Source organism: Agelaius tricolor, unplaced genomic scaffold (genome assembly GCF_023055355.1).
Source record: "Agelaius tricolor isolate 1412-34295 unplaced genomic scaffold, bAgeTri1.0.p SCAF_3, whole genome shotgun sequence".
In the NCBI taxonomy this organism is placed as follows: domain Eukaryota; kingdom Metazoa; phylum Chordata; class Aves; order Passeriformes; family Icteridae; genus Agelaius; species Agelaius tricolor.
Window position 1 is genome coordinate 50,365,399 of NW_027269263.1, and position 24,772 is coordinate 50,390,170.

Below are 24,772 nucleotides of genomic sequence, written 5' to 3' on the forward strand. Positions count from 1 at the left end.
TTAGCAAGGAGCCGGAGCCCCAGGCCCGTCTCAGAAGCCGCACCGCGGGCCCAGCCGGCGCGCGACGCCTCCCTGCAGCCGCCTCGAGCCCGCGCGGCTGCCGCGGCCAATGGCGCTGCTCGCTCCGGGTCACGCGGCAGCGCCACGCGCCTCGGGGGCGCCCGCGGGCCCGCGCAGGGGCGGCCCCGGCGCCGGGCAGGGCCCTCAGGGCGCGGGGCTGCCCTCTGCAGGGGATCGGCCGGCGGCGCTTGAGGGCACGGGAAAGGTGGAGTCGCACGAGGCTACCACGGAAGAGCTTAAAGGAAGGGAGTGTGTGCAGCTTGTTGCTTGCTGGTGGTGCTGTCTGAAATTGCGTTCGTAGTGTATGATGGCGTTCGTGCGATGGGACGCCCGAACCAGGGAGAACCCACGGCCCGGCTGTGACCTCCCCTGGGGTGAGAGCTCTGCGTGGCTCTGGGAATACGCCAGGCACGGAGTCCCTCCAGTGTGCTGAAACACTGGGCTTGGAAGAGCATGCACGTGGCACATTGGTGGTTTGTGATGCTCTCAGTAGCAGCCAGTTTCAAAATGATAGGATGAACTCTAGAACAAGGTAAACTTGCCTAACAGGAAAAGAAGGTGCTTTCGACTTAATGTCATTAATAAATGAGCTGCTGTAGTGCTTGAGGAAATATGATTTCACTGACTTGTTTACTATCTCTGTAGTTCTAGAGAACTATCTCAGTAGTTCTAGAGAGTTACTGTCGCTGTAGTTCTGTGCTTGCTATCCTTGTAGTTACTATCTGTATTTTTTACCAGTTCTCTTCACACAGTGCAGTTCAGATATCTTGTGTAAGGCCTCTTTGCATTTTGTTCAACAAATGCTGCTTCACAAAGCAAAGTTTTTTGAGTTGATACTCGGCATCCCAGTATTTTAAATAGGAACTGCCATATAAAGCTGTTCCAGGAGATGCTTTCAGGATGTTGAGGAGAGAGCAGTGTGTAATTTTTTGTAGAAATCACAAAATACACTGCCTAAGTTGTGTGACTAAAGCAGCAGTTGTCTTTGGCAACTTTTTAGTTTCTGGCTGTATGGTTCACTCAGCGTTATTTAGGAAAAGAAGGGCTAGGAATGCATTTCAGATGGTTTAACACTGTTACAGAGTTCTGTACAGTTCCTAGAGCAGAATAAGTTCTGGTTGCCAGTAACTGCACACAGGTTCCAGTGTCTCATTCTGAAGTAACTGAGATGATGCCATTGGAAGGAGAAACGTGCATGTCTGTAGCCAGTGCTGTTTTTAGAAAAGTGCTGAGAGAGCGTTGGCCTCTTTTGGATACATTGATTTAAAGAATTTTAACTACTGTTTTCTTTCACTGAGTTTCCAGTGGGAGTGCTGACAGGGGACTGTTAGCTAGCATAAGTGTGGTGGCTGAAGAGATTGTGTTTCTGGAAAAGATGATGGTTTACATGAAGGACTAAATCCAAAGTATTATACTGGGAGAGCAAATGTTATTCTAGGGGAGCAAGGCATCCATTTGTAGCTATTTCATCTACATTTTGATCTTGGTTCAGTACATGCCCCAAGACGTGAGACATGGACTGAGGAGTCAGCTTCAGAGAAATAAAATAGGTCAAAGAGCTGATTTTAAAAGAGGTCAAAATACTCAATAAGGAATACAGGTAATGAGCTAAAATATCATAATTAAATATTGTATGAAAAAACACAAGTGTAGTGCAGCTGTTAACTCCTCAGAAAATGGAAGAGTTGGTCAGATGCTAAATGTAAACTTCACCAGAGCTTCAGGTGTGGTTTTCATTTAGATTTTGGAATGTGTGTGTGAATCTTCCTTCAGGGCTAGGGAACATGGCCCGGGACAGAATGCTTTTTCCTTAGTCCTTGATAGCAAAAGTAGGACTCTGACAAGTTTATGTACCTTTTTGTCACACTATCCCTTGGCACTTGAGTTATAACTGGTAATCTGTTTTTTATCTTTTGTCATTACTGTGGGTGATGCTTGCATTGCACACAGCCTGTGGCAAATGACCAAGTATCTGCTATAGCTGCTTCAGGCACACTGACTTATTCAGTGGTCAGTCCTGTGGTGGAAGTATGTAGTTATTCATAGCTGCTCATGATTTGATTTAATTGTCATCCCTTGGCATCTTTTGGCCTAACTTAAAATCAAAACACTTAACTTGTAAATCCTTTTCAGAAGCTTCTCTTGTTGTGTTTGAAATTTTATACTTGCTGCAGCCTTTGTGGAACATTCCTATGCATTCTTTAGAATAAGGAGGAATCTCTTTGTACATCACATTTGTACCTTATCTAGCATTAGAAGGTCTTAGTCAATGACTTGGGTTCTGATCTTGCACAAAAAAGAGACTTTTTCTGGAATCAGGAACATGAGGTGAAGGGAACATAAAATAAACGCCCCAGAAAATTTTTAGAGTAGAAACTAAACTTTGAAGTTTAAGTGTTCTTTGCTCATGCTGATGCCAAGTGCAGAGGATGCATTAATTATGCAATGAACCTCTGTGCAAAAGGGAAATGGGAAATACTGAGAAGTACACAGGAAAGGGGGTAGGAGGAATTTCACAATAACCTGAGAAAACACTGTATAACCATGCTTGAGAGAGGGAACTTTCAGGAACAGTACTGGCTGAAACACTTGCAACTGTGAACAAGTTGTTCTAGGGTTTGAACCCTGTTCTGGTCAGTGGTGCAGGACTTTAAAAATTCTTTTTATTCAAAGAGATTAGATCAAGTAAATACCTGACTATCTCACCAATTTTGTGTAAAAAATAAACAAAACAAAACAACAACAAAAAAAACAACCCACAAACCTTCTCCCTAAACTGATCAAAAGGGTTAAAATATGATTGTGTTTTGTGTCTATGGTAATTTGTGTCAATCAGTTCCTAGTGTTCACTGAAAAAGCTGTCAGATAAGCAATACACATTTTCCATTAAACCATGGTCTTTGGAAAGTTACAGATAATGGAAATAGTTGTGCAGTGTTTCTTCCATGAGCAGAGGAACAGTAGGGCTTAATTACCTCAGAAAGTTCTGCTTGACTGTGCAATCTTTTTTCCCCCTCTTTTCTAGCACAGTTTACAGATGTGTCTATTGCTGTGTATGGTGTACTAATTCCCTTGTTTAAATCTATTAAAACAACTGTAACATTTTAATATTCTTTCAGTATTGGCTGACATTATGAAAAAAGGAAATCTACAGTCTGTACAAACTGAGAAGTTGTGCTGTTCAGAAGTTTTTCTAGCATACTTTGAAGGTGATGCCCTTCAGAATACTGAAGATTTAATTGTGTCTTGGTTACAAGAGTGTTTAAAGTTTAGACAAAAGACCCTGTCATTGCTGTAGCTGTCAAGGTGCCAACATCTTCAAGATAAAAACGTCCTTTTTTTCCCCCTTTTCATTGCTTAATAAGCAGGAGGACTGGGTCCAATGTACGCTGGCCATTGCATGTCAGTGCTGCCTGCTGGGCTGAAAATATGTTGTTTAGTCATCTGGGTGCTCTGTAAGTGCGAATGACGGCACGATTGAAATGTGCCAGCTTTGTCTGGGCACTCCAGAAAACTGGGCTTAGTGGAAAAAGACAGACAAGTGTCCTGCAGTGAAAAGAATAATCTTGATAGATTTATAACCTCTAAATTTTGAGCTTCCAATGTTGTTGAGATACTGTAATACTTGAACTTTTATCTGTAGTTTTTTTTTTAGGAGAATATTGCATTGTAAGTGCATTTTGCTCTTTTGAAACAAGAGCTCAATTGTTAGATATTATGATCACCGGGTATTATGATAGCCAAAAGTGGAAAAGTGAGGAAACTTTTATTTAAGATGCTAAGTAAGGGGTAGTACTCAAATAAAAAAGGGACATGAAACTTTTAATTTGTTGGTCTGATTTGGAGGCAGCCCTACGAGATGTAGTACAGTCATTTTCTAGTGTGTTCTCTTAATTAAAATTCAGGAGGCATTTTCCTGTTCCCTGGCTTAACTGAAGTTCTTGCTGTGCTTTTGTTCCATATCTGAATAGATGTTGTTGAAAGCCAAAGTGTAAGGGAGAACTTTTCAAAGCCGGCATGACTCACTGAACGGTGAGAATATCACAAAGTGTACAGGCAGCTGTGTTCACAGGGCTGTTTGAAACTGACAGTTCACTTTTCAGTGGAAGGTAAGCACCAAGGTTTTTAACTGTTGAAAAATCTACAGTAACTTAATTCTAATATAAGATGCTCCTCATGGTATTTTAAGAGGTTGGGAAGCAGTGAGGTGAACAAAAAAGGATGAATGAACAAGAGAAATGGTTGATATGAGAAATGGGTAAATTAGAAACAGTTTGCTGTAGCTGAGTTATTGTGGGTTTGTGTGTTCATGGGTCTCATAGGGAAGTCTGTCATTTTAGATAGCCGATAAAAAGTGTTGAAAACAAATGGAATTTATATTGAAACCTGTTTGATTTTCTTTGCTGTCCTAGAGTTGAAAAAGAAAAAAAGCTTTGTTTATAGAGGTATGCACTAACTAAACACCTCTAAAACTGGTTCTTAGATCTTGAAATGATAATTTACTGGGGTATCATAGATACACAAACTTTAAATATGTTGGTACTTTTACTGTGTCATTATGAACTGTGGCTGTAGGATGAAATTTAGTTAAGGTGTGGAAGTAAGTTGTTAGAAAGTTCACATATTTTGAGATGTAAATACATCCAGTAGCTAAACATTGTGTTTATATATTTTGTCTTGAATACAAAAAAAACTAGTTGAGCACTGATTTTGGTATGTGAAGGATCTAAATTATATTTTTTCTCTTTCTTTGTAACTTGCATTATTATTATTTAATTGCCTTTGTGAAGTGTTATGACCAGGGAAGAAGGTTACAGAGAAGAATTTAGCTATGACAGGATGCCAACTTTGGAGCGGGGAAAACAAGAGAATGGAAATTATATACCAGATATCAAATCCAGTGACCTTCAGCTGTCAAAGAGGCTGCATCCTTGCTTTAGTTACAAAACATGGATATTTTCTTTGCTGATGGGAGTAAGTACTTTAAATTATAGCAAATTTAAAAATACAGGCCTTAGTGCCCAGTTCTTAGTGCCTAGTGCTCTGTTCTGTTTGACATCATTTGAAGACTAAGAATTTCATCACTGATAGTATTGAAAAGAAATCTTTGTAATAATAGAAAAGAAACATATTTAGCAAATTTGGAATGTAGACTGCTGGTATTCTTTGACTATTTTTTTACTAATCAGAGGTGGTGTATGAAGGCTTATTTTTATCATTGATATTAACCATATAAGTAGAGGACAAGTTTGGTAGTGGTAAATATCAGCCCATGTGTATCTATAAGCAGTGCCTTTTGGTAGAATATATAAAGTATGCAGACCATATGTATTCTTTTAAAAATACTTCTATCTATATAATGTACTCTGGCTGCCATGATACCATTTTGGCATTAAAAAGATATGTGGTATTGATTGCCACATTAATCTATCAGGGTTCAATAGCCACATAATTATTTGGTATAATCATTAATGTGGTGAGGTATATACTTGTGCTCCTTACAGAAACAACACAGTGATTTGAATTTTTGTGTTCACTGCTAGAATGACAGGATACTCATCTTGCATGTACATCATATGTTTCTCCATGTTCTGAGCCAAGTTAATTAAACTTCATTATAGCAATTAGAATTTGATCTTTTCTTTTTCTGTCAACTTGTGTGTTTTGAAGCGTACTTTTTATTAAGAACTAAGATTGTCCCACTGTTAATATGGTAATTGCTTGTTTATGCACAGTGAATAAAAGTATTGCCTTATTTTTGTGGAAACAGCTGAGCATTTTTTCTTTTCTGACAAACTGCAAGCCTTGGATTTCCTTTCAGATGTACTGTCACATGAAAAGAGAGCAAAAGAAGTGCTGGCTTTATTTGCATTAAATTTTCTCACACTTAATTGTCCAAAAGAACAACTGTCTGTAATTTACTGAGTAGTTGTAAATTTTTGGAGATAATAATATTTAATGATCATTTGCTGAAGTCATATTATCAAGAAGAATGAATTTCATGGAAAAATGAAAATGCAATTTTATTAATAAACTCTTAGATTAAGTTCCAATTAGATTTTTCTTCCAAGTGTTTAGTCTCTATCAACCCTTCTGAAAGACAGTGTCCAGAAGAAAAAGTCTGCATGCTGAGCAATGTAAGTCACAGTGAACAGAACCATCTACTTCAGGGAGCAGATGCCAACTGTACAGTGACATCAAAGTGGCTGATGGGCTGGTTTGGTGCAGAAACAATTTGATGAGCATCAAGCACAATTTCAGCTCGTGGTTCCATAGATTGTTCTAACAGTCTGCCAAAATTTTCTGTGTGTGTTTATACATGCACATACGCTTTCCTTATTTTCTGTCTTTTTTTGACAAGGACTCTTTAAATACCCCCAATAATTTTCTAACATGAAAAAAATAACCAAATAAAACAAAAGAGCAGTTCTGTCTCTTACCTTTCCCAGCTCCTTCAAAGAAATGCCTACTCAGAGGAATGACAAGGAAAACCAAAATAATGTTAGTAGAAGACACTACTGGCTTATTGCAGAGTGTGTAACTGTGGTAGTTATGAAATAAACTTTTTAAGGTAAGAGGAGCAGTTGAACATTTTTGGATGTGCCACTGAATGAAGGCAGGAGGAGAATTTGGAGGGATGTAGGAATATAGTGGAAGAAACTTCATTAATGTATCCCAATACTATTTTTATTCCTGTGTTCTAGTTGGCAATTGCCCAGCTGCCCATATGCATAATGAATGTTGGTGGACTCAAGCAGGGAATGCAAAGTAGAGACGTAGCTGAGGTTTCTGAAACATTTTTACCACTAAACACTGCAGTTACCTTTTGACTTATATCGAGGTATTTGCCAGGTCAGGACAAAATTCTTGATTTAAACATGAACATTGTTCATTATTAGGTCTTGGTAACCAGCAAAATATCTTCAGAAGTCAGCATATTTTGATATTTTTCTTCAAATTTATTCACACAAAAACTGCATTCTTAAAAGTAGCTCAGTTTGAAAGGGGTTGATTACTGATTTATGTCTGACTAGTTTTCTTTCTTAAACAGTTTTATTTATATAAATTTATTTTATTTGTTGCTTTGCAGACTTGCCTCCTTATTACTTCTGGATTTTCACTATATTTGGGAAATATTTTTCCATCTGAAATGGATTATTTACGTTGTGCAGCAGGTTCAGTAAGCATTCTTAATTATTTGCTGTGGCTGTTTGACAGCAAATGCAATAGTAAATAATTTTTGTGGTTTTATGTCTTTTATTCTTTCTTTTTCTACTGCTTTTCTTCATGGAAGATTTAATTATATTTAACAGTTCATTAAATGGATTTTTGTTGCATGGTTAAAGGAATAACTATTGTCATAAAGACAACTGAGTTTGTGCTACCATTTTGGTTAATCAGCTCACCACTGGCATGCAAGATTAATCTGCTGAGCAGTTTTCCTGTGCTTGATTTTAAGAAAAATTTTGTTGCTATGTATTTGGAAAGTTTTCTGGCTATATGCTATCAAAATGTATTTCATATTATATCGTGAAGTGTTATTTTTTCAGTTTATTTTGCCATAATATCCATGTACCGAAGCAGACTAAAATTCTCTTGAATATTATTATTTTATTAGTAAAATAATGCATTAAAGTAAAATAATATGCGTTAAAGATGGCCGACATTTTCCAGAGTGCAATATTTTTTTCTGTACTTTGAGGGGTGCATATACATGTTTACTGTATTATATATACTTAGTTTGAGCTTTAGATATTAATAAGTCTCATGTACTTGCTTTGTTTATGGCAACATTCTGTCATTGTTATTTTCTCAACTTGACTTTTATATTTGTTTTTAAGTTAGGTCCAAGATTACTTGAGACAAACAAGTCCCAGGAGTTGCTCTGTGAATGAGTTATCACTTGGGCTTCCACTAAAGGTGTTAAAGTTGGAGGAGTTTAAGTCAGTATCCTCACAGATATCTTATTCTCTGCAACATTGGTTTAGTTACTGAGATGTCTCTTTCTCTGCCCAAACCTTGACTCTTTGAACTTCATGTTTGAAAATTTCCAAAGACCTGGTAGATCTTTGGCTGCAGCAGGTTTTCACCTTGGGTTTGAAGGTGTGCATGTTTGGTGTCTGTATGTGAGGAAGGTGTTGGAGCTCCTGCTGCAGATGGTGATGTTGGTGCAGTCGGAAGAGCCTAGAGAGACGTGGAGCCAGCTGGCCACCAAGTGTCTCGTTTAGCCCGAAGCTGAGTTGCTCTCTGGACTGTCACCATCTGGACTAGTACTTGAATTAAGTTGCCTAAACATAGTCCTGTAGTGTTCTAGGAACTCCTGTGTATCCAGGACATAGAAGAATGTTTTAATTATATTCAGTAAAGGTCATTTAGGTGTTGAGGAAGTGCTGCCAAGAATTTTACATATCAGTATTATTCTCTTTATAGTGTTCCATTGTTAAGCCATTAGGGTTCAGGTGTGTGGGAAGAGAATTAGAAATGTGGCATTTATTGCATGATTCATTATTTAACATAAGAACACTTTTATTATAATTTTAATAGGCATTTGTGTAAAATTGAGTTGGGTCTGTAATGGAGCTATGTCTGTTGTGGTGGGGAACAGCGAAGGGATAGAGAAATTACTTTGTGAGACTTTTTATTTGTGCGTGACTTTTCCATTTATCTATGTCCTCAAGTAGGGAAACATAGTTCCCAGTGAGCCAAAAGGACATCCCAGGCACAATTCTCCAAGTTTGTCTTGACTCAGCAGATTTTCACAAGGTTCTTCAGAACTGTTTTGAGATTGGGCAAATTTTAGCTTACTCATTGAGGATGATGTGTGTCTAAAGAATGTGCAGGCCCAGTTTGGGAGTAGCACTGTTTTCTCCTGCTCAAGGATCTCAGGCCTTATAGAGTTAATTTAAACTAATGAAGGCATGAAATACCTCATGAAAGACTTTCTTTCTTTTACTCATCACATTATGCTGGGTAGTTAGTCAAAACTAAGGGATATGGAAGGTATATTTAAACTTCTTGTAATTCTCAGACACTGACTGTGATTAATGACTTCAGTCAAATGAAACTTTTTCTTCAGAGTTTCTGATCTTCTGTTTGTCTAAGTGTACTGAATATGAATTCAGACACATAAAATACATCTATAGAAGTATATATAAAATTCATTGTGCAGAAGATCCCACTAGTCTTTTTTTTTAATTTTCCCAGTGTATTCCTTCAGCAGTTGTGAGCTTTGCTATAGCAAGGAATAAAATTAATGTGGTAAGTATGAAACTTTATTGTCAATTTTGTTTATTTCTCTATATGTCTATATCTATCTATATAATCTATCTCTGTATATCTGTATGTGTGTTCATATTCCCCTATGTTTAAAATAAGAGAAAAACCCCATTCTGAAACTGTTTTTCAGATACCAAATTTTCAGATTCTCTTTGTCTCTACATTTGCTGTTACAACGACGTGTTTAGTTTGGTTTGGATGCAAACTTGTCCTCAATCCATCAGCTATAAATGTAAGTTACTAAAACAATTACTAATTGTGATACATTTATCATTGTTAAAAAACAAGGTGGGGAGGACATTACGTGCCTGGAGATCACATGTCATTACTTTGCTGCCAATATCCCACTATTCCTGCTTGGTCTGTGAGGAGAGATCATACAGCAGTAACCTTACATTTCTCTTTGCCCAGTGTTATTTACCTGCAATAATATTCACAAGAATCTAATTTATTTACTCTTGCTTTTTCAATTTTTGTTATTTACTTCATGTACCTAGGACTAATTGAGAGAGATAGTCCATCAGTTTAGTTCCAGTGCATCTGGAGTCAAACTTGTGCATCTACTTGGCACTGCACTGCCAAGTGTGACATGTGGCCTTGCCAGCTCATATCAGTATTAGTGCTGTGTCAAAACATGTCTAAATCATGGGAATTTTAAATCTGGATTAAGTTGTTCTGCAGGCCACACATTTGCACTTCTTTTGCCTAACAAGTCCTGTATTCTTCATTGTTGCACATTTTCTAGAAGTTTCTCAATGACATTTATCACTGTTTGCAGAGTTAGTACAACTGTACAGTCTTTTGGGTACAGCAAAGCACATAGTTTCAATTATCATTTCCTAAGCAAAAGTGAATTTCAGCGTCCAAAAAAGCCTCCTAAATCTACCACTTACTACATTTTTCAAAAAACATGTGCTGCAAGATACATGTCAGAGAAAGATGGAGATTTCATCATCAACAAAGCAGGTCTGACATGAGGAAACACATAATTCTGTTCTAAGTTGTTGAACAATGGTTTGCTGTAATTTTATAGGTTTGGAATAGTGTCAGTCCTTCCTAGACTTTTGGTACTTTGCCCCAATGGCCTGACTGACTACCAGATGTTTTTTTGGGCTGCTGATGGAAAAACATGGTGCTTTTGTCGACAAGATAGGGTGATCAATTCTTCCTAACTTGTGTGCCTCTAGGAAATGATTCAGTCCATGCAGTGTAGGTGTCTACCTCTTTTCATGAGAATAATAAGGAACAAAAAAGCAACATTAAGTATTGCATTCACTTATTTGTCTCTTGAATATGAGCAATGGCAGCACCCATGTTTTTGCAATGTAGTCTGCAAGCATTGTGAACCCATGAAGAGTGTTTGTGAATGTTTTGCCAGCACTGAGCAGGGCACAGAACTGGGATCCTTGGTGCAGTTCTTTGGTTTGTGTTTTCATTCAGTGTCCAATATGGTAGCACACAGTTTGGGATTGCAACCTAGGAGTTGTGACCTGTGGCCCTCCTTCCCCTGAGAATGTTCCATTAGTTGCTGCAGTGTTCTGGGTTCACATAGAAGGACCTGCAAAAAGCAAACGTACCCAGCAAACACTCCCTTATCATAAACTCCTCTTCTGGAGGACAGCAATAAAATCTTCAGGCAGAATATTTGCATAAATGAACTAAAAGTTTCTTTCTTAGGTTAGGCATTCTGAGTATTATGTTGTTCTTGAAGTTTGTCAAGAGCCAAGAAAATAGATAACAAAGTATGTAATCAGTAGATGTGTCTAAATCTGACAGAAACTAGACAACCTGCCTAATCATGCTAGACTCAGCCCCTTTATTTTTGATATGGAAGACATAACTCATTTATGTCTGGGATTTTACTGACAGATAAATTTCAACTTGATTCTACTTATTCTGCTGGAAATCTTCATGGCAACTACTGTGATCATTTCAGCTAGGTCTACTGAAGACTGCTGTGCAAGAAAGAAAGTAGGTACCCTTAAGGATTGTGCATGGTAAAAAATTCTCCATTTTCCTGTATTACATATGCCGAAAATTTATTGGCAACACCAGTATATAACTTTGCATGCTAAATAAATATAAATAAAAGTAATGTACTAAACAGTTATTTCTTCTTTTATCTTTTAAAAGTGCAATGACTCCTCTGCTAAATTACCTGTTGAAAATTATACAGCACAGTTCTTCGAATATCTCATGAATGGGCATGGCAAATTTTTTATTTCTGTTTTGTAGAATGAAACTTGATATTGGAAAGATTAGGGTACTATAACTTGCATGTATGCAAACAAAATCTTTTTGAAGCCTGATGTAGAGAAAGTATTTGTCTTGTATGCCAGTTTGGTGGTATCTGCACAACTCTTGGCTTCAGGATTTGGGGGCTACTGATAAAAGTTTCTTTATTCACTAGTGATTTCCCAAACCCCACCCTCATTTTTCTACAACAGTACTTCATTTAGAATGAAGCAAACATGATATGCCATTGGAAATACTGGTTAATAAAGTTGTGTAGTGCCCTGTCTTCCTTTGTCTCCTGCTGATCCACATCTGTAAAACCTGAAGGCTCAGGAGAAAAGTATATTCTTTGAAGGTGGAAAAGGAAGACAAGATGAAAATATTTCATTATTGAATGGTGGCTGTTGAACAGCTAATCTGGTACTAAATAATTTGGTTTTCATGTAATTGCTGTTGTCTGACTCTGGAGAACACCGTGATGTGTCACTGTCACCTCTTCTGGGCCAACCAGACATTACATACCACTGTTAGGACCTGTAAGAGGTTGTATAAGATTTCTAGAAAGAAATGTATTGCTTTGTATACTTTTTATAATGATTTTTTTTTATTCCCCTCTAGAATGCTGCACACGACAGTGCCATTGTTTTGAGCAATGTCAGCTTTCCTGCTCGAATTCTGAAGTCATACTCAGTAAGAAAAGCATTGTTTCATTGAATCAATTTATTATTTCACCTTTCTAAGTGCTAAAATTCTTTAAAGACAGGAAGAGATCACTGTAGCCAAGAATTGAAAGAATAAAGACAAAAATGAGAGATACGGTAAAATATTTCCTTTTAGAAGATTGCAAAATAAATCACAACTGCTCTTTATTATGGGAAGGAGACTATCTAATGACTTAAGGATAAATAGTGTAAGCTGAACTATTGTTTGGGAGAGCTAATAAATGAAAGCATAAATATGTATAATGAAGCTGATCTTGTTTTCACTTAAGCTAGCTAGTGTTTTGCCATAGTTTAGATATGGAAAACATAGACTTTATGCCTAGCTAGTAGCATAAATGTATTTTATTCTTTCTGCTGAGGTCCTTTCTATACACAAGTAGGAAATTTCGTGTTCAAATATGTTATTAATAATTTGTGCGCTCTTATTTGTTTTAGGTCATTGAGGTGATTATTGGAATTTCATCAGTATTTGGTGGAATAATTGCTTTGAATATGGATGTTCTAGTCTCAGGTCCATACCTCTCAGTAACATTCTTTTGGATCTTAGTTGCTGTAAGTAGTGCAAATAGAAGCTACTCCTTTAAAACAGTGTATTTTATTCAATTTTTTTTTCACTTTTCTCCTCCCACTGGAGTATTTATTTGGCTCTAATACTGTTTGGGAATTGCTGCTTAGCAAATTAATTAAAACTTCAATATACTTAATATATTTATGAAATATTTTTGATCTGTTTTGGTTTGCAGTACTTCAGTTCTGATACATTCTCAGTCCGCAATTCAGTAAAATGGAAATGAGTATTAAAACAAGGGTATTACAAGTGAGGTGATCTGTCAAAAAAAGTCATAGGTTTTAGAATATTTTAGGTTGCAAAAGAAAATGTTGAGTTTAGGTTTAGCATGGTAGAATCCTTAGAACATCTTATTTAACCTCTCAGTTTAACCTGTTTTAAAAGTCTGAGGCTGTGATTGGTAACCCTTATCCCTAATAACAGCCTGTACCCAGGAGCAGTGGATTCATAAAGGATGTTGTGCCACCCTGCTCGCCACGAAGGATTTGAGAAAGAAGACAATGACCGCGAGGTTTATATATGTGTCTGTAAAATCCCTTTGCATGAAGTGGAAAAAGTTCATAAACAAGCTTTTCAGCATTCAAAATTCACAAAAGAAAAAAGCTGTGAATACTGGGAATTACTGTAACTCAATTATAATTTTTGTAATTTTCAAGTCAATAAATACTTACTTTGTTACACTCTTTTGTTTAGTGCTTTCCAAGTGCTATTGCAAGTCATGTAGCTGCTGAATATCCAAGTAAATGTCTGGTAAGTGTGTAAAATTCTTTAATTAGAGTGGAATAATGCTAAGAAACTCTGCCTGATAGTGAGCACTAAGTTTGCTGGCTTGTTTTTAGCTGCTTCTATAAAATGTGACAAATATGTAGCAGGAGTGTTAGCTGGTATCCCTTAAAAGAACTCCGGTAACCCCTTTGGAGGCCTCATTTCATCAGTTCTAGAAAAGAATTTGAAGAGTTTGGTTGGTTGTTTAGGGTTTTTTTTTGTTTGTTTTGTTTGTTTTGTTTTTTTGATAATTTGTAGTGATTCCTTGGGAAAAGATACTACTATAGAGAAATGACATACCTCATATGGTATGCCAAGAACTGCTTTCAAGCTCCTGAGAGTAGGTTCCCTTTTTCTTTCATTATCAGTTGTGGTTTCTGAAAGAAGAAAATTAGGTGTGCAGGCTGTGCTGGACCTAGAACCTATTTTAAACAAATTCTTCATCTTTGTGATTAGCAGCAAGAACTAATAATATTCAGTAGAGTGCATTTATTCCTTGAATGTTCTAGATGTGTAGTTAAGGCTCCTTAAAATATCTGTTGTAATTAATAGTCATGTGACCATATTTAAGTGAGTAATGAGGCATAACCACAACTGAAGTCAGAATATAATCCTGTAGGGGTGATATTTGAGTGAAACTCAGCTGCTGTTGTATGGCAGTAAATTTGCCTCAGGACACTCAAATTTATTTGCATAAGATATTTTATGTTGCAAGTCTGCAATATTTGTTTTTAATTCTCATTACTTCATATAAATTGAAGAATAAATGGTGGCTTTTATACTGGCTCTCCAGATGGGGTGTTACTTCCTCTATGTGCGTGTGGAAGGCACTTGTAAAATAAAACAAAAATATCATCATCTGTATTGAATGAAATATGAATTACAAGCCAGCAGTGTTTTGGCTAGGAAACTTAGGTTATACAAAGCTTGCTTCTGTGTCTTCATGAAATGTGGATAGCTGTTAGTATTTGTGTTTTATGTATAATCTTACACAGTTTTACATGCTTCTGTTATGTTGCTTCAAGGAGACATAGCTCACAAACCAGAGTTAATTTTTTAGATTATTATTTAACATTTATTATCTTATTTTTTAGGTTGAGGTCCTGATTGCCATTAGCAGTGTTACCTCTCCTTTGTTGTTCACTGCTTCTGCATATTTATCCTTCAGTATCATGCAAGTTGTTGACATCTTTAAAAGTTATCCACCTGCTGTTAAAGTATGTGTTTTTATGCAATTGAAAAATAAACTTCTATATGTTACAGTAGCAAGGCAGTAGCAAATTAGGGAATATATGAAGACAAGGTACTGCATTATAAAGATTGAATAAAATGTTATAGAAATTATTTAAAAACTCTTGTTTGATTTATTATATAATTGAAAGTATGTTGCATCTATTGGCACCCTGAAATTGTAGTTTTAAAAATATAGGATTTTATTCTAAAGACACCGTAAAATAATATATAGCATGCTAGAGTCCTTGAGACTTTTATAGTTTGTAGTATTTAAATTAAAGATTCGAGGTGTTCTTGAAGAGTACATTTTTCTGTTTCTTAGGATGCTTATCAATCGTTGGGATTGTAAGCTTACACCTGGATTTATTCAAAGTATGGATTTGGACAGAGAAGAAAAAGTTTGCAAAGTTTAAAGCCTTTCAGTATGAAATGTTACCTGTGCATTGCTGAAGAGCTTTCTTGTGCTCTACTGGCAAAGTGTGTTGCCAGTCCCGGATGTTGTTCAAAGAACCACTTAGGGGCATTAGACCAATGTCATTAAGAGTCTCCACTAGTCATTAAGGAGTCTTGTAACTTTAGAAGAAAAGAGGGAAAATGTTTGTTAAACTAATATCTCAGGGACTGGAAAATAAACTGCTGAGTATGTGATCCTGTTCTTATTCTGGAGGAGTGTTGTTGAACCTCTGGAATGGTGACAGCTTACATCCCCTCTTTAAGTAGCTTCTCCTGTCACACATATTGGAGACAGATGACTACACTGTCTAGACAGTTGGTGTGACCCTGCAGAGCATGTCTTACATTCTCACTCTGCTTTGTGTGTGGTTACAAGAGTGGGCTGCTCTGCACAGGGTGATGAGCTATGAGCTATGAAACAGCAAGACAGAGAAAGAATGGTAACTTCATTGGCAAGCAGAGCAGTCCTACAGCACCCCAAAAAATAGTAAAGGAAGGCAGGTCCAGCCATAGTAGCCAGGTGCAGTAATTGCCAGGTAAGTCCACAGTACTGAGGCAGATCCAAGGTCATCCGGGAACTCAGGTCAGCAGGGCAAGATCAGAGCCAGCAAGGCACAGGGCCAGGCCCAAACACAGCTGTGACATTGCTTAGGTCAGAACCAGCAGTTAGACACTATTTTAGAGGATAGTTTTCTCAATTCTGTTCTGTTTCCAAAGGAAAAGATAATTTGACAGATTAACATTTTCTTAGAAGCTATAGATCTCTTCTACTTTGAACAAACTCAGGCACTAAAATTTTGGTTGAAACTTTATGCTGAAATAAACCATAAATTATAATTTGATTTAAAAAGTCTAGATAGGAATTTTTAAAGTATAGAGATGGGAACATTATCAAATATTTTATTCAGATAGTTAACAACATATGTCTATTTTCAGCAATCCTATGATGTACTCCTGTTGCTTCTGATGTTGATGCTGCTAATTCAGGCATGCCTTACTATTGGAACCGTAATACAGTGTGTGAATTACAAGACAAAAATGAAGCTACAAGATTCAGCATGGACACCATCACAGGTTAAAAAACAGGAATACAGAACAACAGAGGTTTGTATTTATACCCACTAGAAAATTTGAAAATACCTATTTTAAAATACTTTTTTGGGGTAATATTTTGTGGTCTTAAGTTCTGATCTTAATTCAGACCACAATTAAAAGCTGTTCTATGAAACTTAATTTTGTAATCAAGAGATAATAGTTTCCTGGTTAGATGATAACTGGGCATGACATGGGACACAGAACTGTACCCCTTAGGCTTTCCTTTGCTGTACAGAGCTACACCCTGTATCCTTAAAAACTCTCAGAGTGTAACTCATGCTTACTGCAGTAGGAGAGTGCTGGATTCAGTCTAGCACTGGATAGAAAGTGCTGGGAGCAGAGATTGAAATCAGTCAAGTCAGTAAACAGCTGCTAATGGAAAGTGGAAGCTTTGGAATTATGTCCCTTCAGGCTGCTGAGGCTATTTGGTGTAGGTTGTTTATTTGCTGGATCTGTGTCCTGGGACTTAGGTTCTGTATAAAAGATGAAGCACAGCAGCACTTCCACTGCTGCAAGTCATGTCTTGGAGCATGGGTCATGGCATGGCTAAACAGATCTCTGCTGGAGATTATTGACAAAACTATTCCTGGTTTGTGAGTCACTGAGAAATTAGGTGTGAGTTAAATGCTAAAAGGAGCACTTTCTCTGCAAAAGCAACATTTTTTGCTTACTTTTTAGTATTTAAACACATGAATAATATTAGAGGTGAAGTTGCAAGTCCCTTTGGCTTTTCAGAAGTCTGTGTTTTTAGACAAGACCTTACTTTGTTTGCATGTATGTAGGTAAATCTTGCTTCAGTTGCACCATGATAGGCTGCTTCTGGCTTTGGGATTAAAGGTGTAGGTGCAAAGGCTTTCAGTCATATTTTAGAAAAAGTCTTGAAAAAATGTTCTAAGTTACTTGTTTAAAATGGGAATTTGGCCAAATTTGGCCAAGTTTCTTAGACCCAAATATTTCAAGTATTGTACAATTTACACTATTTCATTTTATATCCTAAATATAAACTCTATAATATACAAAACTATACAATTTACAAATGTATAGAATATTTTAATAGCTCTGGCTGTACCTATTTACATTTGTATTCTGCTAGATTTTCTCAGGTATTTATTTGCTTGAACTTCAGTTTTTAATCAAAACATTTTTTCATTATTGCATTTGTCTTAAATTTGTTTACTTTTAGGTTTCCAATAATACCTTAAAGGATTTTGACAAAGATAAAGCTTGGAAGGCAGTTGTGGTGCAGATGGCTCAGTAGTTTGGATTCTACAAATGCAGCCAACACAGCACAATCCAATAAAATAAATCAACTGTTTGAATGAAGGTTTAAAAACTTACATTTTTAAACAGCACTATAGTTGCAGCAGTAGGAGCCATGGAATAACACAGTAAATGATGTATCTTTCTAATAATTTTAAAATTTGTTGATAATATTTTTAATACATCTGTCTTTTCTGTTGGTATCTGTAGCCTAGTATTTAGAAGATACCTTTAGAAAAAGGTAATGAGTCACATGGATTTATGCTGATGGCAAAGTAAAATATTGCAATACGTAGTAGGCTTCATATATTTGCAAGAGATTGTTGTAACTGCAGTTATGCAGTCAGTGTGACTGATAAATGCTTTTGTAAAGTTATGAGTACAAGTCATAATTGATGTTTTTGCTTATACTTCACTTTTGTAGGAGTTGTAAAGTGTTCTGCATCTTATTGCTTTTATATAAATAAAAGTCTTTATTATGTGGAAACTCGAGAATGTGGATTGACATTCTAATCTGAGAGGTGACAACAGAATATTCTTTCCCATTAAACTTCAATTTCTGGACTATTAAACGGGGGAGAGGCTTTTTCTGAGTGCTGGGACACAAGAGCTGCTAGCCAAACTGAACCATCCAACAAACAGAAGCAACTGGCCAAATAACAGAAGATAATACTGATATTGAAAGAGATTTATTTTTTATTTTTTATTTTTAGGTATATTACCTCTCATTTATTTCTTTTCCTAACTATTTTTAAAAGCTATGCAACTTAGCTGCCCTGAAACAAGGGACATCCCCCATACAGATGGCCTTTTCTTGTAGCTGAACTATGGGTACAATTGGGTAGATTTCAAACTCTATTAGAATTTCCAAGTTAATAGGAATTCTGGGGTAACCAGGGTGATAGCTGCTGACAAGGTGGTGAGGTTATTTTTTTCCTGGTTTTGTTGTTTTATTGTTGGGTTTTGAGAGGTTATAGACTTTGAAGTTCATTCTTTTTTAATGTGAAATAACTCAGATTGTTTGTTCAGAGCATGCTGCAAAGATTCGCTCTTTGCATTTGAGAAGGGGAAAGAAAGAGAGAAGGGTGTGTAGTGTGTGGAGCCTTTCAGGCACAGGAACATGTTTCTTTTCATTTTGGGAAAGCTGACAGTTATTCTGGATTTAAATACATAGAGGCTACTCTGTCAAGTTTAGAGCACTTGCTTTTTAAGAGTGTGTATACAGCAACCTCCCTGTCCACCTAAAAATAATAGGGTGTGCTTTTGGTTCAGACTACAACAACCACAGGCTGCAGCTGCTGTTTCTTAATTATTGCAAAATTTCATGCCTGTACTGGTGGTACTTGTGTGACCATTCTCTCAATGTAACAGATAATTAATTGTATATCTGCTACAATCCTACCAATTTTACAAGTAGGAAAAGTTAGGTTGGCGGTACCCTATATTTTTGAAAGTTGCAAAGAAATAGTTACAGTTCCACCTAAAAATAAACATCTAACTTCCTAAATCTCATGCATGAAACTGGAAAAAGACTGTAGAGTGTAGAAGTTCTTCATGAATCATTTAAAGTAAAAAGAGATTAATATGTAGAATAGCGTGAATGTAACTTAACCATTTCCTTGATGGTTTGCTTTATGTTATATGGTAAAACACTTTGTTCAACTGAATCTGTATCTTTAATAAATTATCTCTATGTTTTCTGTCAAGTGAAGATGGGCATTGGTTATCCAGGTTAGATATAAGTAGATATTACTTTTGTAAATGATTTAGGTGGGAAAAGAAATTAAAGGAAGTTGCAGAGCTGATGGAATTTCCTTTCCACAAAATGCTTAGACAAACAAAGCAGACAAAGGCACTTTAACTTCCTTTTGAGTCAAATGGCTTGAGGTGCTGTCTTCTAAAGTGAGAGCATTTTAAACAGCTCCTGATTTTTTTTTTTAAATTTTATTTTTTTTTTCTGTCAGGAGTGACTATGAAGAAACAAAGCATATATAATAGGAGATGTTTGCATTTCTCTTGGGGAGCTAAAGTGTTTTAATAAGACGTGAAGAAAATAGCATTAATCAAAAAAAGAGAGAAAAACTAAATAGCCTTAACAGGATGATTGAGTTAAAATTTGAATTTACCCTGAGATAAGAAATATTTAAGATATATGAGTGTATCTGAGGTTTTTTAGTCATCTTAGATTAACAAGGGATGGGAATAAAAAAAGATTGTAATAGAGCTGCCAGCCATAGATTCTGCTTTGCAGTGAAGATGAACATCCCAGGGCTCCCTGCCTGGCCATGGCTCCCTTCCTGCTCTGTTCAGCACAGCAGAGACTGGACAATCTCCCTGCATGCCTGGTAAACTAAGAGCCCCAACCATGGATACCTCTCTGGAGGCTGAATTTTCTCATACTCTGCCAGAAGAAAAATCATGGAGGTAAGAGGCAGGCTTTTAAAATCATAATTAATGTAGGGCTGGCTGCTGACATGAAAAGCATTTCTCAGGCAGAGAAAGTTTCACTGTAAATCTCACTCTGTGTGTCAATGTTTTTGTAACTCAAACCAACACCCCCATCCTTCTTTACTAAAGGACTTTTTGTATTGATGTTTGACACAGTAAATCTTGATAGCTTGAAGCTTTAATTAGGGTCTGCTGGTTGACGATCTATTTCCACAGCAAAGCTAGAAAACCTGTTAAAGGACAAAAATCATATCCCTCTCTGAGGTCAGCCTGGTGAAGGAAATGTCTATGTGCCATGTTAGAAGGGTTTCTGCTTGGAAATGTGCCATTTCCTGCCTTGCTGGGTATCACCGGAATTAATGCCATGGCTGACTGCTTAGCTTATACCAGGAGTTAGGTTCCTAGCTTAAAAAAGATAGCTAAAATTAAGAAAAGATTTAACTGGGTAAGATGAAAAAAAAGCAGACTGAAGCATCTCCTGAAAAAAAAATAAGTTGTGTGCACATGGTGCATGAATGATTTACTTTTAACCCCTCCACATGTGCTAATAATTCCACATCATGCACATGGTGCATGAATGATTTACTTTTAACCCCTCCACATGTGCTAATAATTCCAGTTTCTCTGAGCTTTAAGTTCATAAAAGTATAGATTGTCCACAAAAATTTTGGAGAATTGTGAATATAATTTCTTATTATCCTTTTACTTTTTTCTAAGCAGATTTTTTTTAATACTCAAGTTTTTCATTTTCTTCTTTAATAATTTTATTAACAATTTCAGAGGGGTCTAAAATGATTTTTTTAAATAATTAAAAAAAATTTCTTTATTTCTTTAATAATGCACGGGACTTTCAGCAACCTAATTTGGAACTAGATTATCTTTAAAATTCCCTTTTAGCCCAAACCACTTTATGATTGTATGATTCTAATCTTAGGAAAAGAAAGTCTTCAGCATCTGTGGGTTGTGCCTGGCGTGTAAGCAGTGCACCTAAGGTGCTGCCTATGTTTGCTGTCATTGCTGAATGCTCCTGACTCTTGAAGGAAGGGGATGGTGGGTGAGGAGAGTGAGGGTCCCTTTGAATCACACAGATGAAAAGAGTACTGGTTGTCTTGGACTGTGAATCAGTAACTTGCTGAGTACAGAAGCACTGGGCAGCTTGTGTTTCACCAGCCTGTCTTGTGTCTCTCTGGGCTACAGGTGCCCTGCTGGTACCTCTGCTGCTCACCTGCCCTGGCTGCACAGGCTCACTCTGGACAGGAGATACAGGCACGATCCCAGAAAAGTGCAGTTCCCAAGCAGCTCTGAATCCCTTGTGAGTATTTTGTTGTGATGACAGTAGCACTTCACACCACTCCACTCCAGAGTATGACAAGAAGCTGTTCAAGTTATAATGTCCTATGGTTAATGTATGTGGTCTGGAGACACGTCTGTTGCTTGGAGCAGGCAATACAACTGCACACAGGGTTAAAATAATAGCCAGGGGACTGTTATAGCATTGTATGTGTGCCTGTGTTAGTGAAACTGGGAAGAACATAGTGATATGTCACAGGGTCCTCTTGCAAAATGTAGTGTGAATGTGGCTATTGTGCTGCACAGAAGCCTGGGACTTCTCCAACATGGATGTGACAGGAACATGCCTTCCAGCATAGACATTGATGTTAATTTAACAAAGTCAAAAAGTGATATAGCCAAAGCAGAAATCTCTTGGGAGTTTTGTGCTTAAACTCCAACACATCAGGTCACAAAATCCATTTCTGGCTGCCTAGGTATGTCTGGTGATACATCTGTCCTAACTTTCATTTTCAAACGTTTCCCGTACAAACTTGACCAGTGGTGGAATGATTTTCTCTTTTGAAGGGGGCCAAGTATGTATCCAAGCATACTTGACTAATTAAGAAAAAGGTACATGACCTGATGGTCCAGAGATCAAACTTGACCCAAGAGAAAATGGGGAATCTAAAATACTGGATTTCACTCTGTACTCTAAGGTTGACCTGTGCACTTCATTAAAAACACCCTGAACCACCAAGGCACCATCCTGAAATGTGCAAGATTTGGACCCAAACCTTCTTGGACTGAAATGTTTAGATTCTGGCTTTTCTGTGTTCTTGACCAGTGCTTTAATAAAGATCTAGGGTGCAAAATATCTCTATTTTAAAATATCTCAAAGTGCAAAAGAAGGCCCTTCCTATTAAGGGTTTTTAAAGGATCTTTTTTCTGAAGATGGAGGGAGCATTGGTAGAAACAGAACAATACCTTTTGCTATCATCCGTTCTTCAGGGATAAAGTAATGAAAGCATCAAACTAAAGACAAATGTGGATTAAAATATAGGTAAGGTACAGTAACTAACAAGGATAAAATGACATCTGTTAGAAAAAAATTTTCAAAATTATGATCAAGAACTAGAGTCCCATTTGAGCACAGAGCCTAAGAGATATTGTCCCTCTAAATTTCAAATGCATCAATGCTTCTACATAACTGATAGTTTTCAAAAAAATGTGGCATGAGAATCTTAACGGGGGTTCTGAAACCTGATATAATATAAACAGTGGATGAACACAGTAATTCCAGGATACAAATCATGCAGGAACAGTGAAGTAGCTAGTTTAGACATGATTTAAAAAATAAGGTTCAAATGAAACAAATAACAATAAAATTGTTGCCCGATAAACTTAATAACAGCTTCAGTCCACACAGAAATGCTCTTGACTGAAACACAGTTCCTGCATAGAAAGAGTACATTGTTAGATCTATGCTTTGATCAGCTTTATTCAGAATGTGACAGAGGTGCCCTAAGAAATACCAGAAACAGTGAGAGAATAAAATCTCTTAAGGCAAATCACACTGTTTATTTCTGTGGAAACTGGAGGTATAAGGAGAGTCAAAATGGCATTTGCTAGAGAGTAAAACATTCTTGAACTGCTCACTCCTTAATATTGTCTGCAGGACCCTCATCTTACAAAAGGGTATAGTAAAAAGCTGTGACTATTTTGCAAAGGTGAGATGAAAATGGATATTCTATATTTTTTAAAGCAACAAGGGGGAACCCAATGGAACTATTTGGAAGCAGTTTTAAAATCCAAACACAGAAAATAAAGATAGGTTAATTGTACAATTCATGGTTCCAAGAAGGTTTGAAAACTAAAAGGATAAATAGATGCAAAGAGTTGTTTTACAAATACATTTAAGAAAGTTCCAGAAGCAGCTATTAAAATCAGTGATGTGCACGTGGCTTTTGGTTCAGTAAATCTGTAAGATGCAGGTCATTGGAACTTGTCAGCATACATGTTAAAATAATCCATGGAAGTAGGATATTTAACTTTCTTATTTCTTCTAAGCATCCTCTGATCCTCTTAGGCACAGGAGAGTGGACTGGGCAGATTTTTGATCTCGAGTATTTTTGTGCATAGATGTCACATCCCACTCCTGTGAGTAGTCAGGATTCATTGATGCCCATGGTCAAAGTTTTTCTGGACCTATTTGGTAATGGGCCAGGGGGCTTTGAGGGTATTTAGGTGGTCTCAATCCACCTCTTCTGGGTTGACCCTTTCTCAATAGCTCCTGACTCCTTCTTGTCATCCCCTCTGTGCTTTATATGGTCACCATGGACCAGAGCAGGGAAGTGGGCCCCAGAAAGATGCTGCCCTACTTCCACAGGGTCCCCCTTTCCAGCCACCACCTGTTCTAACTTGCCTGCTTGAGTGGCCATCAGTGTTTGAGGCATAGAAATGCATTAACTCCTTAAGGTCCAAGCTTCTATAAGATGACAAAATTTAGTTGTTGTTTTTTAACCAAAACACTTAAATTACATTTTATTCAGTATGGTGATTTATGCTGCTTATCTAAAAAATAAAGTCTTCTTGGAAAATTGGCAAACCAGACTCACATAGGGTATCTAAAATACAAGTACAATAGATACACTGGCTGAGTAGACATTGTATTTTATATGTAAAGCCAGATCCTAGCAGATGCTGTTAGCTGTATATTCCCCACTGTAACTGATGTAAACAGTTTTGTAAGAGCACTGAGTACTTGGGCCCTGGCACTGTCCTACTGAAAGATGTCTCTCAGTGGTGAGCAAGCCCTCTCTGTGGAGGAAAACTCCCTGTTCCCCTTAGGCATGTCACATGTAGTCTCCATACCAACCAGAGGGTGTGTTTTTGACATACTTGTTCCTTACAAAGGGTAGTGGGACTGTGTGAAACATTGCACCCAGAGAGGCATTCCTGGGCATTCTGTTATGCTAACAGGTATTGAGGTGTTGTGACTCACTCCTACCCTGCTCTCAGAGCTGGTGGTGTTGAGCTTTGAAAAAACATGCATATTTCCAGAGCTGGAGACAGGCTATAGGACAAGATGCTCCTATTGATACAATTAGATAATAGTGGAAAAAATTTAAAGGCTCAGATTTCTAGGATGAAAGAATCTGGTATTCCTGCTGATGAAAAAGAGGAAACTGGTCTTCCAAGACCACCCATCTTGGCAAAGCTGGTTTTCTTCTCATTGAAGGCACTAGAAAACCAGAAAAATAAGACTGCATTTGAATACCCATGAACTTGTCTGGTACATCTCTCTAGAAACAAAATTCCCATTTATATATGGAATTTACAGAAAAGAAATCTGTTGAAACTGATCTAATACTGATGTGATGAAATC

At 37.1% G+C, this 24,772-nt stretch overlaps 1 protein-coding gene across 2 annotated transcripts; it reads left to right on the forward strand.

Annotated features, from left to right (window-relative positions):
- The first annotated feature begins 4,031 nt into the window (after positions 1-4,031).
- MLC1 (modulator of VRAC current 1) lies at positions 4,032-18,162 on the forward strand. 2 transcript variants are annotated; one of them, XM_071423820.1, is made up of 12 exons: positions 4,032-4,169; positions 4,851-5,034; positions 7,151-7,240; positions 9,265-9,318; positions 9,467-9,568; positions 11,206-11,307; positions 12,190-12,261; positions 12,729-12,845; positions 13,555-13,611; positions 14,721-14,843; positions 16,249-16,416; positions 17,591-18,162. In XM_071423820.1, exons 2-12 carry the CDS (start codon positions 4,855-4,857, stop codon positions 17,663-17,665), a joined length of 1,140 nt encoding a protein of 379 aa, XP_071279921.1. In that variant the 5' UTR covers positions 4,032-4,169; positions 4,851-4,854; the 3' UTR covers positions 17,666-18,162. The 2 variants fall into 2 exon arrangements, with proteins under 2 accessions (XP_071279921.1, XP_071279922.1); XM_071423821.1 differs by lacking the exon at positions 9,265-9,318 and having other exon boundaries at positions 9,482-9,568.
- The last annotated feature ends 6,610 nt before the right edge of the window (positions 18,163-24,772 follow it).

What these genes read in the sequence shown, in the direction of transcription:
- MLC1 (XM_071423820.1), top strand. Translation starts at nt 4,855, where the DNA reads ATGACCAGGGAAGAAGGTTACAGAGAAGAATTTAGCTATGACAGGATG. An exon ending in AATATCCAAGTAAATGTCTG is followed by an intron (nt 13,612 to 14,720) that starts GTAAGTGTGTAA and finishes CTTATTTTTTAG; the next exon opens with GTTGAGGTCCTGATTGCCAT. An exon ending in AGGAATACAGAACAACAGAG is followed by an intron (nt 16,417 to 17,590) that starts GTTTGTATTTAT and finishes GTTTACTTTTAG; the next exon opens with GTTTCCAATAATACCTTAAA.